This window comes from Python bivittatus, unplaced genomic scaffold, assembly GCF_059951505.1.
Source record: "Python bivittatus isolate LINGU-HERP-01145 unplaced genomic scaffold, Pbiv_v1 ctg000020_np1212, whole genome shotgun sequence".
Lineage (NCBI taxonomy): Eukaryota > Metazoa > Chordata > Lepidosauria > Squamata > Pythonidae > Python > Python bivittatus.
This window is the reverse complement of record NW_028277030.1, coordinates 97,171,137-97,185,847: the sequence shown is the minus strand read 5'-3', so window position 1 is coordinate 97,185,847 and position 14,711 is coordinate 97,171,137. Positions and strand designations below refer to the sequence as shown.

General features: G+C 38.5%; 1 protein-coding gene across 4 annotated transcripts in view; it reads right to left on the bottom strand.

The window, feature by feature from the left end:
• Window positions 1-14,711, bottom strand: part of LTBP1 (latent transforming growth factor beta binding protein 1) — a 217,763-nt gene that overhangs the window by 191,535 nt on the left and 11,517 nt on the right. For all 4 annotated transcript variants that reach the window (XM_007420643.4, XM_025166547.2, XM_025166552.2 and 1 more), the window contains exon 3: window positions 1,384-1,669. In XM_007420643.4, coding sequence (XP_007420705.2) covers window positions 1,384-1,669 — 286 coding nt within the window. The remainder of the gene's footprint in view (window positions 1-1,383; window positions 1,670-14,711) is intronic.

Genomic DNA, 14,711 nt, shown 5'->3' with positions numbered 1-14,711 from the left:
GGGTGGTCGTATTTTAAATAAATAAATAAACTGCAGAGGTGGAAGTTGTCTTGTACCCCTTTTAATCCAAGCCCCTAATCAATGCAGGAGATCCAAGGAAGACTATCCTAAGAGATGACCTGTTCAGCTTCCAAGTAATAGATTTCATTGAAACAAAATAGTTCTTAAGAGACCAATACCTGCCTCAAAAAAGTATTGATTCTTGATAACAATAGCTTTGCTTGGACCCACAAAACTGCCAGCTTGTATACTATCCAGACACCTTCACTAGTAAGGGCCTCAATATGGAATTCACTCCTGAATGTGATATGGAACATATGTCCTTCTTTAGCTTTTAGGAAAAAGGTGAGAACTACTGGTTTCCAGCAAGTATGTGGGGGAGCTGGTTGAGAATGATTATTTTAAGATTGTTATTGTGGATGCCTAGTACTGCCATGCCTCACATCATTTCAGTGAAAAATAGCGTAACACATTTCTTTGATATATTACATTATCTGGAGAAAAGATAAAACAATAAAAGCCCACATTAAGAATTCTTTTGAACTGCATTGGTGTGATGTAGACTCCAGAAGTAAATTTTTTAAAAATGACATAAATGTGGGTGAGTGCAAATGAAGTAAGTAATTCTGTTCACCTCCAAAGGACAAAGGACAACAAAGGTGAGTCTCTAGTATGGCCAGTTGTAGGTCCTTATTTTCTGTTCCAGGCCCACTAAGGGAGTTGTAGCTGACAATATTTTCTTAAAGGCCCAGGGGTTCAAATGCTTTCTTCATGCAGAAATTAAAAATGTCAGATGGGCAGAAACTGGGGGGGGGGGGGGGGACACTGGGTAACTTTAACCTCCCTTCCTTATCCTGGTGATATCTATGAAGCCAAAATCACTGGCAGGAGACATTTTAACTTTCTTCTTGAGCAATGTCAGTTGCTTCAAGACGGCTGAGGAAAGATATCTCAGTTACAAAAGGCATTAATCTTCCTCTGCAGCAATCATGATACAGCTCAGATTGCTTTTGGGGTGGAGGAGCTGTGTGTGCATGCATGCATTTATGACTGGGGGCGTTCACGCACATGTTTATGCACAAGCATGCTGAAGAATGTGGGTGACCTTTGATCTAATCAACATTTTCTTTTTGAGGTTCCACAGCAGGATTTATGTCAATGAACTTATCATACCTATTGGTTTTTTTAAAAAATGGTGTCACAAGCTTTAATTCTAGAAAAATGTTTAATCCCAAACATTGAGAAACAGTCAAAAGTGTAGAGCTTTATATAGATCTCTATAGAACAGCCTGTGAAGGAAGCTGGGGCACTCAATATAAAAGCACAGTATTATAAAGCAAATTTAAAACATACTGGCATGCATACAGTAATGAAAAGGCTTACTGTGATTGTGTCTGCTGAGATAATCCAGGAGGTTTCTGCTTGAGTGTGAATGTCATCTGAGTCATGGGATTTGCTTTCTGGTGAACGTGCACTTTCTTTGAAAACATCTGCTGAACTGACCGCTGAGGGATAGGCCAGGGTGGAGTAGCAGGACCTGATCCCCCAGGTGAAACAGTTTCTTGCTTGGTGGCATCCTCACAAATGCTACCTTTTGTACCTGGCTTACACACACACAACTGTGGTCGTAGACACATCCCTCCATTCTGGCATGGTGGTGAACAGTTAGCTAAGGGGAAAAAAAAAGGACAAGTGAATTGAATGTTAAAATATCTTTGTTTTACAGCAAAATCAACTCTTTGGGATTAAACTGTAAACAGTGCAAACAGACCCCACATATGAAGTCACTGAAGTCACTGCTGAGTAGCAGATACAGCTTTGACATTTACAGTTGTACAAAATAGGCAGAGTTTACAGATTCTGACCTTCCATCTCATGCTGTCCACTGGAGGTATCTGAAGAGTCAAATTTGGCAGAAACTGTTATTATGACTATCAAATTAAGAATTTCTACAGGATGAAGATAAAAACCAGATTTCTACAACCTGCTGCTATGTGGCTACAGCCACACTGCCTGGGAAATAAAGGAGTTGATCTGCATAGCTGAAGGGCACTAGCTGGAGAAAGGCTGAAGTAAGTTGTTTGTCAAAGCAAATGTACAACTGCTGTCTGCATCAGCTACTTGATCTGTGTACCACAACACAAGTACTCAACCTTTATTGCATATTTTTATAAATACCACCCTCACTCAAATCAATCAAAGCCGTAGGTGCACAGCCTTTTCTGGCATGGGAGGCACATATGGAATGTTTAGAACATGTTACAAGCACACTCTAGAATGACTGAGAAACATCCAGTTCACAAACTGGTAGCTATGAGAGACCCAACTAGTTATAAAGCTCTGATGTACCCAAATACCCACAAATACCTACATCCTGGCCCTCCAAGATGGTCCCTACCCATTCCATTAGGAGGAATTTCTGACAACAGTAGTCATTGAATACAGAATTCCTCTTCACTACAGGATTTCAAATGGAGGTTGGGAGTCATCTATCAGGGAGGTTTAGTAGGGTTTTTCCTAAGCAGAGGGCTGAACCAATGATCTATTAGATACTGTCCAACTCATACATTCTATGATCCCTGCTTTTTAACATCCTTTCTTATGGGCAGGTAGGCATTTATGCAATGCACTGGATTGCAGCTACCTACATGTTCTAAGAAAGCTTATGTGGCCCATTTGGGGCATGCCAGCCCCTAGTCCCTTTTTGATTAAATAGTTTTAATCAGATGGGACCCAGAGCCTGACAGGCACCAAGGGAGGTTTCTGTGGTGACAGTGGTGGTCCCCATCATGCTGCATACCTCAGAAATTGAGAAATATCTTTTCCCCCAAAATCCAGTGCTTCTGACAACTACAGAAGAGAAAGGTTTATAAATTCCAAGGAGGCTGTGATTGTTTTCAAATATGTAGAACTGTTTCATATATCACTACACTAGCCTGTTTGCCTCAAGGGTTGAGTGGAAATAACAAATTGTGCAAGTTTCTAGACTATGAGAAGACAAAACCGTAAAATGGAACCGATAAATCTACAAGAACTTACTAGCTATGAATTATGGCCTTCTAGTAATCAACTATGCCAACCATAGGAGGATAGGTAAGCCAGAAAAAGAAAACAGAGCCAGTAACTTTAGCCTACTTCAATTAACAGCAATATACAGATCTTAACACTGAACGAACATATATAAGAATGACTATGGCACAACACTGCTGTGCAAGAAATACATTTTGAGAAAGAAAACATATTCGTTAATTTTTTTTTAAGGTATTTCTTGAGAGTTTTTTTTTTTTTTTTGTAAATATTTTTGCTGAGTACCATGGAGTAGGGTTGACATAGAAGTACTGCACATATTTTATGTACTTGTTTTGTTCTGCAACAAAAGGAGTACACCCTCTAATACACATCAAGTGCATTTCTCACTTTCAGATCAGCTCCATATTGTAAACTGAAGTTGGCAAGCTGCTTTCTCTCTGGACTAAGAACTTGTTGTTATTTCCAATTATCCAATTGCTTTCAGATCTCCAATGAATGCAAAGCAGAACCTCCATGTTCTTTTATCCTCCTGGGCTCATGGGACCTTTCATTGTATATAACATACAGTGAGGAACAGGCCATGCCAGACCAAAAGCAGTCTGACACCTGCTAACCATAACAATTAGTTCGGGTGAGAAGGATTGATTAGCTGAGACAAATTTCATGCAGGCTTCTTGAAAGCTTCTATTGCTAAAGCAGACAAGAACTTTGGCAAAGCAATCTGGTGATCCATGACTTCAAGCCACCATCAAATTTCTTACTACAGCATTACTCACCCCTGCTCAATCTACAAATATAAACTGGCATTAGTCAACTGAATGCAACGAGTAGATCCAACTCTTTCCATAAGAGCAGATAGTTATCACTAACGTGCCTAGACTATCACCTGTAGCCAGATTATTATTATTTTTTTAGTTATCTAAATGACTCTGGAAGCTTACCCCTTTGTACATATCAAGCCTCTGAACACTGGCTCTTCTATCATCTGGCTTTAAAATCCAGAACAAGAGACAGCATGTCTAATTCACGTATTAGGGAAACACCCTTGAGTCAAACAGTTTTTATGCAATTGCTGGCAGTAAGTGAGAAAAAGCTGTTCTGTGTCACCAGGGCCATTTCCAGCTGCCTTTCTACTGAAGCTATAATAGCAAACAGTATCAAATTGTTTAAAGACAAAATATCAGGCTCCAATTCTAATTCAAGATAAAAATGTATTTTACCTTTGAATAACATTTCATAAAATACTTTTTTTTATTTTTGAAAATATTCAGCAAAACGTCACAATGTGATGTTATGCTCAGGTCACAGTAGATACACAGATAGCGTTCCCACTACACCTCATTCACTAAGAAAAAATCCTCCTGAATTTTGCAGACGTTACATGCAAAGAGGTAAGCAAAGAGTGTCAGCCTTACTGCTATTATGGAGGTGAGAGATTGTATGGAGGATGGGAAGAGAATGGAAGGGAGAATAGACATAAACAATCAAGAAACAGAAGGAAAGTCCATTGGCAGCTTACCTCATAAATAGCAACTCAGCCCGGGTGAAAAGAAACCTCAAAAGAAGCATTTCAAATAATTCAGAAAGACTCTGCCTTATGGAAATCACTATAAAAGAGTAGGAAATTCTTGAAGTTTCCAAGATTAGATTCCAAAATTATTTACTTTAGTCTAGACCAGTGTTTTTCAAACTTGGCAACTTTAAGATGTGTGTGGACTTCAACTCCCAGAATTCCCCATGCTGGCTGGGGAATTCTGGGAGTTGAAGTCCACACATCTTAAAGTTGCCAAGTTTGAAAAACACTGGTCTAGCATTACATATTCTTTACTGAAATCCACGTTGTTCTTACTTGCTTGGCCTTGCCTTGCCTTGCTGCATGGGGCTTGAAACCTGCCATCAAATCCCATTATTTTCTTTAAACCCAAATATTTTAGAATTGAATTAAAATGAAATATGCTGCTTACTGTCACTTGCACCTTCCAAAGAGCCCCTATGCAACTTCACACAGGGCCCAAATATGAGTAGTAAAGTACAAATAATCGACAGTTGCAGAACTAGGGGAAAACACAAACATACACATATATCCTTTTGTTAAGCTTTCCTCTGTTGTTCTGAATAATTTTGCCTCCTTAGATTCCTGCCCTACCCTGACCTATTTGTTAATTTTCTAGATTAAAAAATAAAAAATAAAAACCTGAGATGCTGCAAGGCAAAGCATCAGCCTTTAACATTAACTTATTTTATAAAAATGACTCTGTGCTCCCATTAGGCAGTCTTTAGCTTTATTATAATGGTTCTCTCTCCTTAGAAAAGACATAAGCTGGGAGTGGCAGAGAACATCTTACAGGCCTAGAGGGGATGACAAGAAGTAACATCAACAGTTTGACTTCAGGTAAAAGTACTGCGTAACTAATCATGGCCATATGAGAGCCATTTGTAGAACTCCTACAACATGCTCTCAAAATTCCAAATGTGATCACTGGCCTCAAAGTGTTGCCTTTCCCCAAGCTACAGCATTTGGAGGAAACTATTTATGCTGGTAGAATGCACTATCATGACATTTTAGGACAGTCTTCCCTATGCTCAGTTCTCTCTGGAAAATTTCCAGCATTCTCCTCCATGACCATTGATCATTCTGGAAGTTGAATTATCTGCTGACCAGGATGGGGATTGCCTCAGTTTTACTAGTTGAGACATTCAAAATACACCAGTGGAATGGACTGGATGGACTACCGTTATATCAGATTCTCTTTCTCTTTATTATACAGCTTCTCTCTCTTCAATGGAACAACTTTACATTAGAGATGTGAGAAGAGGCAGCAAACAAATAATTGTAAACAAACAAATAACTAAACTTTACATTAGTCCCAGAGCTGATACAAGCAGCTTTCTTCTCAGTGCTGCTAAATGGTTATCTGCTTGTTGGTTTTGGGGCATGTAGCAATATAATTGTATTTTCTTATTTGGGCTCAGTGACCTGATTAGTGAGCTGGGAGAATGTTTCTATTTTTATACCATGGTTGTATTTCTACCCAGACAGAAGGCACTGGCAAACCTCTTCCATACTGCTATCAAGAAAATGCCATGGGTATATCCAGGTGGCTATCAGGAGTAAGGTCTGATAAAACCACTTGACTTGTTTGTGTGGGTTTTGCCCTATCTCAAGCTAAACCAGTGATTCTCAACCTTTTTGAAGCTGCCATGTCCCTAAGGAGCGGAAAATTTTTCAACGCCCCCCTTTGTGAAAATCCTGTAATTTAGGGTATGGGGGGGGGGTGTTACTGAATTATAAAAGGCAAAAATTTTAAGTAATTTTTTTCAGTAGATTTACACACCAAATTTGTTCGATTTAACTCGATACTTTTGCCCTGGAAGGTAATTGCATTCCTTTTATTAAAATTAAAATGACTAATGCAAAAAAAAATTCTTAAATGCTCTTTTATGTAAATACGTTTATTTCAAAATGCTGTAAATACGTTTATTTTTTTGATGCTTGTTTTTTAATTTTTTTTAATTTTTAATTTTATTTTTTTTATTTTTTTTGCAAATGCTTTTTTAATGTTTAAAAATTCTTTATTCTTAATTAGATAATTAAAAAAACAGCAAAAAATACGCTAAAAATTTTTTTGATGATAGTCCACAGTCCTGGGTAGAGGCGATTGATGTTACTTTGAAGCCAAAATTCTGTGAGACGATCACCATTCTGGAAGCTGGCTTTCAAAGTTTCATTAGTTTCTCAAAATTAATAATTCACGACCACGATAAAGAACTAATAAGCGCACTTACCTAGCCGACTGGCCAAATAAACAATGAAAGTAAATCGAAACTGAGGGGAAAAAACAGAAATGAAGCGAACGAAAAGCAACTCAAGAAACACAGGTCAAATCAAACATTCATATTGAAAGGACGCTCAACGCACGCACTGTGATTAATCGCGCGGGAAGACAGCTGACGCACACGCTGCAATTAATCACGCGGGAAAACAGCTGACGCATGCGCTGTGCTGGTTGGGATCGGAGAAGAATCGTAGTGTTGAGTTCTTCAAGGTCAGCCTACCTAGAATACAAATTCGTCTCACCATTCTTAGAAGTGCGTGAGGGCAGCCGTCGCGTAAGTTCGTTTTATTGCTAGTACAAATGGTGTAAACTGGATAATCGATTTAATAAATATTTTTGGGAGTTTTAAAATTAAGTTCGAATGCCAAAACATGCTCATCGCCCCTCTACTGCCCAAAACATGCCCACCGCCCCCCTACCGCCCAAAACAAGTTCACCGCCCCTCAGCATCCTCCCACCGCTCCCCAGGGGGCGGTACTGCCCCCGTTGAGAGCCAATGAGCTAAACACACCAAGTGGTTCTACTAAATTAATTGCAGTCCCTCCCCCCACCTCTAACTCCCAATTTAAGGCTGACAGAGACATGTCAATGGGGCATATTTTGCATAGTGCCTGGTAGATGCATTTCTTGTAATTAAGAATTATTATTTCTTGTGATTAAGATGATCCAAAGTGATTGTTCTTTCATGATAAACCAAGGAAGGATGCAGTGCCAGTAAGTATTCATTAGGAATCAAGATATATTCGTTTCTAGGCAACTTTCAAAGAGGAATGGAAGTTCCCTAATGAAACAAAGCAGCATCAATCAATAGAAAATTTGTACAGAAATATTCTACATTTAGAAAACTGAACTAAGATAAAGGTGGTCCATTTGCTTAACCTTACAGTCTTTCATTCAAATGACACGCAGCCAGATGCATCCTTGAGTAAATCCCAAGAAAGGGGATCCCCCTCTTTCACTTCTAAAAATAGTACTGGGAACTATGAAAAGATAGTGAGGAGGCAAGAAAGGAAGCTAGTTTGCGTGGCATCCTGTTTATCATTCATAGACTGCTTACACATGCATGCAATATTTTCTTTCTCATTTCAATATTTCCCACTAGCAGGAACAATTAAACTAGGATTATTTTAAAAATCAGTGTGTTATCTGAATGAGGATTCCTATCTTTCTCTTCCCAAACAAGCCAGAAACTGTAAACCTGATCTGCAATTCTTCAGTGTAAGAAGCACAACCAGCTAGGAGTCCCAGTTCAGAAGACAAATTAAGGCTTTCTGAATGATAAAACAGGGCTCACCCTAGGTCTAACTGACCATGCTATCTGAACTTATCTTCCACATATGTATCACAATGCTCTTCTCCCAACATGGACCAATGGAACTTTCTTGGAGTGAAGTAATTTGTGGTTCCTTAGGAATTGTGCAATACATTCTCAAAGATGAAAGCAGTTATGCATGGGTTGTAAAAGGCCTCCTGAAGGATTGTAAATCACAGCTGTTGCTCTCAGTGGCATTGGGATGCCACAACCTGGATGGTATATGGGTGACTCCAAAGAGAGTTATGCTAGCTTAAAACCCTTAATGAACCTGTCCTGTTATGTACATTACAAGACAGTTAACATAACCATCAGTATCAGATGGTCCCCAATACCACTTAGCGGTCAAGGTTCTCAGTTACAAAACAAGCAGTGAGCTTCCAAGCCTCAGAATGAAATTTGAATCCTGTCATGCATGGGAAAGGATGCAGTAACACAGAATTCACACTACTATTAAGAAGCAATACTTTGCACCTTAAAAGTAAATCTGACACAGATTTCAGCTCAGACAGGAAATCATTCCTAGACTATAATCTAATACATGGATTGGTACCACACCCCAAATCTGGGTTTATCTATGCATAGAATTTCATAAGATAATTAAACCAGAATAGATTCTTAGTAATATGAATCAAGCTTATTATAACATATGACTTTATTTAGTGATTTATATTGTGTTAACATGGTTGTTGATATTCATTTCTAGTAGCCTTTTAATGTGATAAAATATATACAATATGCTTAACTATTCACAACTAATCAATGGTATGTCAGAAACTAATAACCTCCATAAAATTTTTAAATCCCCAGTTTATTCATTTGAATTATATTATTTTATTCTTCTTTCATATTCCTTCTTGTACTTGTTTATATATTTTATTTAACATGCTCAATAAAAAATAGTGTTCTATCTGCAGGCTAAATAAAACTAACCTTGTAAATTTTATGTATTTTTAAAAAGGGTAGAAGGAAAATGAGGGGTACTAGCCTAATAAATTAAATAATTGCTAGGAGTATGTGAAAAATAAAATTATAGCTAATACTGGCTATGTAAAGGTTCTGTGGAAGGCATCAAGCTGAAAATCGCATTTTTTTTTCTGGAACTGTTATGGAAACATTTGGGAAAAGAGGCCTAATACAAAGCTACTCACAACATGTTGGATTAGGTACCATGTCACAGGTTCATGGCATAAACATGGCCCTAATGGGGCGGAAGGAGATGACAAACGGCTACTTCATACAGTACCAGACTACAAGTAGTCCTTGACTTACGATCATTCATTTAGTAACCATTCAAAGTTACAACAACACTGGAAAAAATGACTTACAACTGGCCCTCACACTTACAACTGACACAGTGTCCCTGTGGTCATATGATCAAAATTTGGGTGCTTGGCAACTGGCATGTGATTACAATGGTTGCAGCATCCTGGGGTCATATGATCACCATTTGTGACCTTCCCAGACAGCTTCCGACAAGCAAAATCAATTGGGAACTGTGTGATTCACTTAACGACTGTGAGATTTGCTTAAAGATGACATGATTCACTTAATGACCAGCACAAAAAAATGTCATAAAATTGGGTGGAGTCACACAACACCTCACTTAACAAATGCACCACTTAACAATGAATTTTCCAGTCCGTATTGTGGTTGTAAATCGAGGACTACCTATATGGGGTGATCAAATGCTCTTATCTTGCCTCTTTCCCTTCATGCATTATTTTTTCCCTCCATTGCTTGATGCAGAATACAGTTTGCTAGTTTAAGGAGGCCAGCAAACCAAACCAGAAATTCCAGGTTTCCAATCCTAATTTATGGGATTAAATACAAACCATATTTTCCCTGTTTAGAGAGAACAATAAGCCATGTTTTGCCTTATTCCTAGGAAAAGGATAGGAATAAGAGTTTGTGAAAAGAAAGTGAAAACAGGAATCTAAGTCTCTTGCTATATTCACCCACATGACAAACCACAATTTGGTATTACATTTGAATTTATTGCAGAATTTATTTCTCACATGGGCATAATGTAAAGTGCCCATTACTGCTCATTTTGAGCCAGCTATAGGTTCCAGATGGTCTTCAAGGGTAGCCCCATGTAGAGCACACTGCAATAGTCCAATCATGAGGTGACCAGAGTGTAACTATCTGAAGAGCCTACATGAATATGACTGCTCATTTCTGAAAAAAGGTAACACAACTGTGGAAATACATTTAATACTAAGTTCAAATCAGTGTATGGACTGATTTTCTAATTTCCCATCATATTTTTAAAAGTTCCTCTGAGTACTCAGCACTCCATTCTCTACAACCTCCTGTTTGTTGCCTTCTGCATAAAAACTCCCATTTTCCTCTAGTTCTTCTTTATCTTTTCACTTCTTTCCATTCTTGCTGGCAAATCAGAATTTCTGTCATTCATCATCATAAAAAATCTTTGCTTTTCAGTTTCTTCTGCCCCATTTCCTTCAGTTCCTGTGATTAAGCCATCTTTGACTCTCAATCTTTTCATTTATCCCTCCCCACTACAACCATTAAGGACTAGGTAGATGAATGACTTCTGCACAAACAGAGACTTACAACTCTCACATGATAACAATTTGGTGTCTGTCAATACAGTTTTCTATATTTTGGCACTATATTTGGGAGGGAGGAGCTCTTCTACAATTCTTGGCAGTACAAGAGGGTTAAAAATGCAGTTCTGTGTTCTTCTATAGAGACTGTGACTTTATCATATTTGTGAAAGCACTGGGAATTCTAATAAAAGTGTGTGTCATTGCTGGAATTCTTGGTTGGCCCATTTAAAAACATCTGATACATTCCTCTAGTGACATCTACAGTTGTGTAAACATGACCTCTAGAAATAAAGCAGAAGCCATGTCTTCCCTTTGCCAGTCTAACCCCTGTACTCCTGTACTAACCCTAACCCTAATCAAACCTTAAATTTTAGCTTTGAGCAACATATCACACAAAGAGCACTGTATTCTTGGCTCTTTGCAATTTGTTCATTAAATACAATTGCTATCTAAGCTGCTACAAAAGTAGTATTCTGGAATGTTTCTGGTACCCAAGTTTACTAAGCTGGATGCTAAAAATGATCTCATGTTTCTATCATGCAATAGTTTTTCAGATAATGTTTGCATTCTCAGCATCATTGTGTAAACCCATCACATTTTGCAGTGATTTACATTAAGGCAGAGCAGGATAATTTAGGACTCACTAAACTGTAATTCTTGGGTCTTGCAAATCCAGACAGTTGATAAACAGAAAAAAGCCTGATGGGCTCTGGTGAGTTATCCTATATCACTAGTAGACTGCATTTGGCTGGATGGATTTGTGCAGACTTGTACTTGCACCAAGTTTTTCCTAACAATGAATCAATACAAGCATCCCTCTTCTGTCCTTGAGATGCAAGGCCTGTGAAACCAGCTTGATTTTGTTTCTAGTGTTAACAAAAATAATACAAACCACATTTTTGCAAAATGGTACTACTATATTAGCCAGCTGTTGTATTTAGACTTGGCTCACTCAGTTCAGTCTGACCTCTCCATCTTCTCCACCCAAAAACATTTCAAAGAAAAAAATACCACCGCTATTGCAGAAACTGTAAACTGGAAAATGGGAGATAGCACTGCAGCAGTGGGAAACAGAAACAAACATCTCTTCCCACTCTTGTAAAAAATTAAACTACTACATAAAGCCCCAGAGTACTACAACATCCATCCATCTATCAGATTTATAAAGCTGCCCAACTCCACAGTGTCTCTGGGCAGCTTACATCCATAAAAACAATCCAAAAACAACAACCAAAGAGAAACAACAACACACATCCAGGAGAGCAATAAAACATCCAACTTAACATGCAGGGCCCCACAAGAGACCCACCACCCACCTAGTTCAAAGCCTGGGAGAAAAGCCATGTTTTTAAAGATACTTTCTGTCACTCAAAACTAACAAAAGCTGTTGTACAGTTTTACATATCATGGGGCAGCAACCTGCCCAAGACTATCCTATTTCTGAATGTAAATAGCAGAGGAACAGGGTTACTCCAAAATCCCCTTGCAGCAGTGGAAACCAAATCTATGGTGACAGAAGCAGTCTATGAGAGCCTATCATGAAGGTCACATCAGTGATAACTGAAAGCAATGTAAACGTCCCCATAAGCAGAACTCAAATGCAGTGATACAAAGAGATTAAAAATGTCTAGAATACCAGGAGGGGAAAGTGGAAATCAACTGGAATCCTCTACTCACTCACAAGCCTAAGTTTTACACTTGCAAAGAAATGGCATAAAAATGCTACAGTTGTAGTCAGCAACTACATTGCTTCTTCCACAAACCACAAAAGAAAATAGAATCTCAGTCATTTCTGCATCAATTATAACAATATTATCAAAAACAGGGCTGTCATATCAGAGCTGCTAAAATCCAGTTGACCACATAGTAGCAAAGACATGCAGAAAACTTTAACCCTCTGCTGCCACCTAGCAGCTGTCTGACTTTCTGCAGCCCAAACCTGGTAGCCCTACCCAGAAATATATAAGTACTTACGGTAACCGCTAATCACAGTGTATTTGTTCTTCATGTTATCAGGAGAGGCCCTTCGATATAATACATGGACACCTGAAGTTTACTTGACAATAAACTGTTCTCTGTTACCAATTAGATTCTACCTGTTATATTCTAAAATGTATCCAGCCCTCTCTTGAATGGCACCCATTTCGAAAATTATATAAAGCCTCCTTCTGAATGACATTTTGCCAAAACCTAAGGAGGTGTGCATTTTGCTTTCGGTTTTTCTTTAGCATGCTAATACTTAAGCTGATCCACTGCTATAATCTGGTTTGTTTATCTCTTTTCTGTCTTTTGCTTTGTGGGAGCTTTTTAAAAAGTTTTGTTAATCTTTAATGAGTTGTCTTGAGTGCTTCATACCAAGGTGTAAGATGTAATATAAATGTTTTCATCTTTCTAAAGATATTTATCATGGAGCCAAGCTGCTTGTCTCCATGTCTTTAGAAACAGGAACACACAAGTAGAACTTAGGTGATGAGATGCTTTGAACGAACAAAAAACACACAGCTGCTGGAAAAGAAAAAAAGAAATGAAGAGAGATTACTAAAACATATAGCTTCCATAATAGGTACTCTGCCTCAGTAACCTCTGGCTTAAAGCATAACCTACAGCTGCAAGGACAAAGTACCGCATATAGAGAAGGAATGAACAAGAACTCACAGGGATGAAGAAACCAGGCTGCTAAGTTAGAATCCTACAATCCTCCATCTTCTCTCCCATAAACACATATTCAGGGTTTTAAATTACTGGCATGTACCCATACATTTTCAATATAAAAAATCACGCAAGATTTAATATAGCCAACTACTTTCAGGCTAAATCTGGGCAATACAAATGCTTTTCCCTCTAGCCACAGATTTCTACTTTCAAGAGGTATTAGCATAATCATCAGAGTTAAAGGTCTCTATTACCCTTTTCACATGACAATCCTTGAAATGATAGTTACAAAGCCCCAACACGGTGCCTGCAGGCCCCCTTCTTCTTAGGCCTCCAAGCTCCTCCCCATATGTTAGCATTCTTATCAAGTTTGACTTCTAGCAAATGAATTTTGTGACTGACCACATCTTCAGTGGCAAGCATTTTATGAACTGACAACTCTATCCATAACAGCTATTTGGTGAGTTTTCTGCCTCAATGCCTGTTAATTTGCATTTTATTTCAGATCCTCTAAACCAGTGTTTCTCAACCTCAGCAGCTTTAAGCTGCTGGCTGGGGAATTCTGGGAGTTGAAGTCCACGCATCTTAAAGATGCTGAGGTTGAAAACCACTGCTCTAAACTATAGTAACCTAGCATAGATTGTCCCATGCACAATCACGGTTGTGACCCATCTACAACACAGTCCCTTAAATCCCCAAAACCTTCAGCACTCAGATAAGCCTGGATGCAATCTGATCCAAAGAATTCCCAGAGTGCTCTGTATGTACCAGACATCCCTGGGTCCTCCATTATTGAGAAGGGATTACCAGAGATCCACAGCTCTATCCACTCTATCCACAGTACCAGCTATATTAAATCTCTTTTTACTTTATCCACTCTTACATTCATTATCATCTACCAATTATTTCATCATCTCATCTCTCTGCAATCAGCATCTGCTTGAAACTGAAAGGTTCTTCTTTTGCATTTCTGCTATACCATGAGTCCATCCCTTTAGCTGGTCTTGCTAAAAATAATAAACTGAACAAACTGTAAAGAAAAAAGAAAAAAACAGCATGATATGAGTTCAGTGCTGTAAGACAGGATCCATATCTCATGAGGATACAGCAGGGAGCACCCAAAATTCTCTCAAAATTCCAGCTGTGTCTATTGATCAGAAGGTTAACATGTATGTGGAATGGATTTTCTCACAGTTTTCCTCATTATCCTAGAGAGTTTCCATTCCATCACTAGGGACAGGTTTCATCGATGTGGAAAGTTTTCATGCTGTTTGATGAATCACATGTGACCATGGCTACATGTTATAG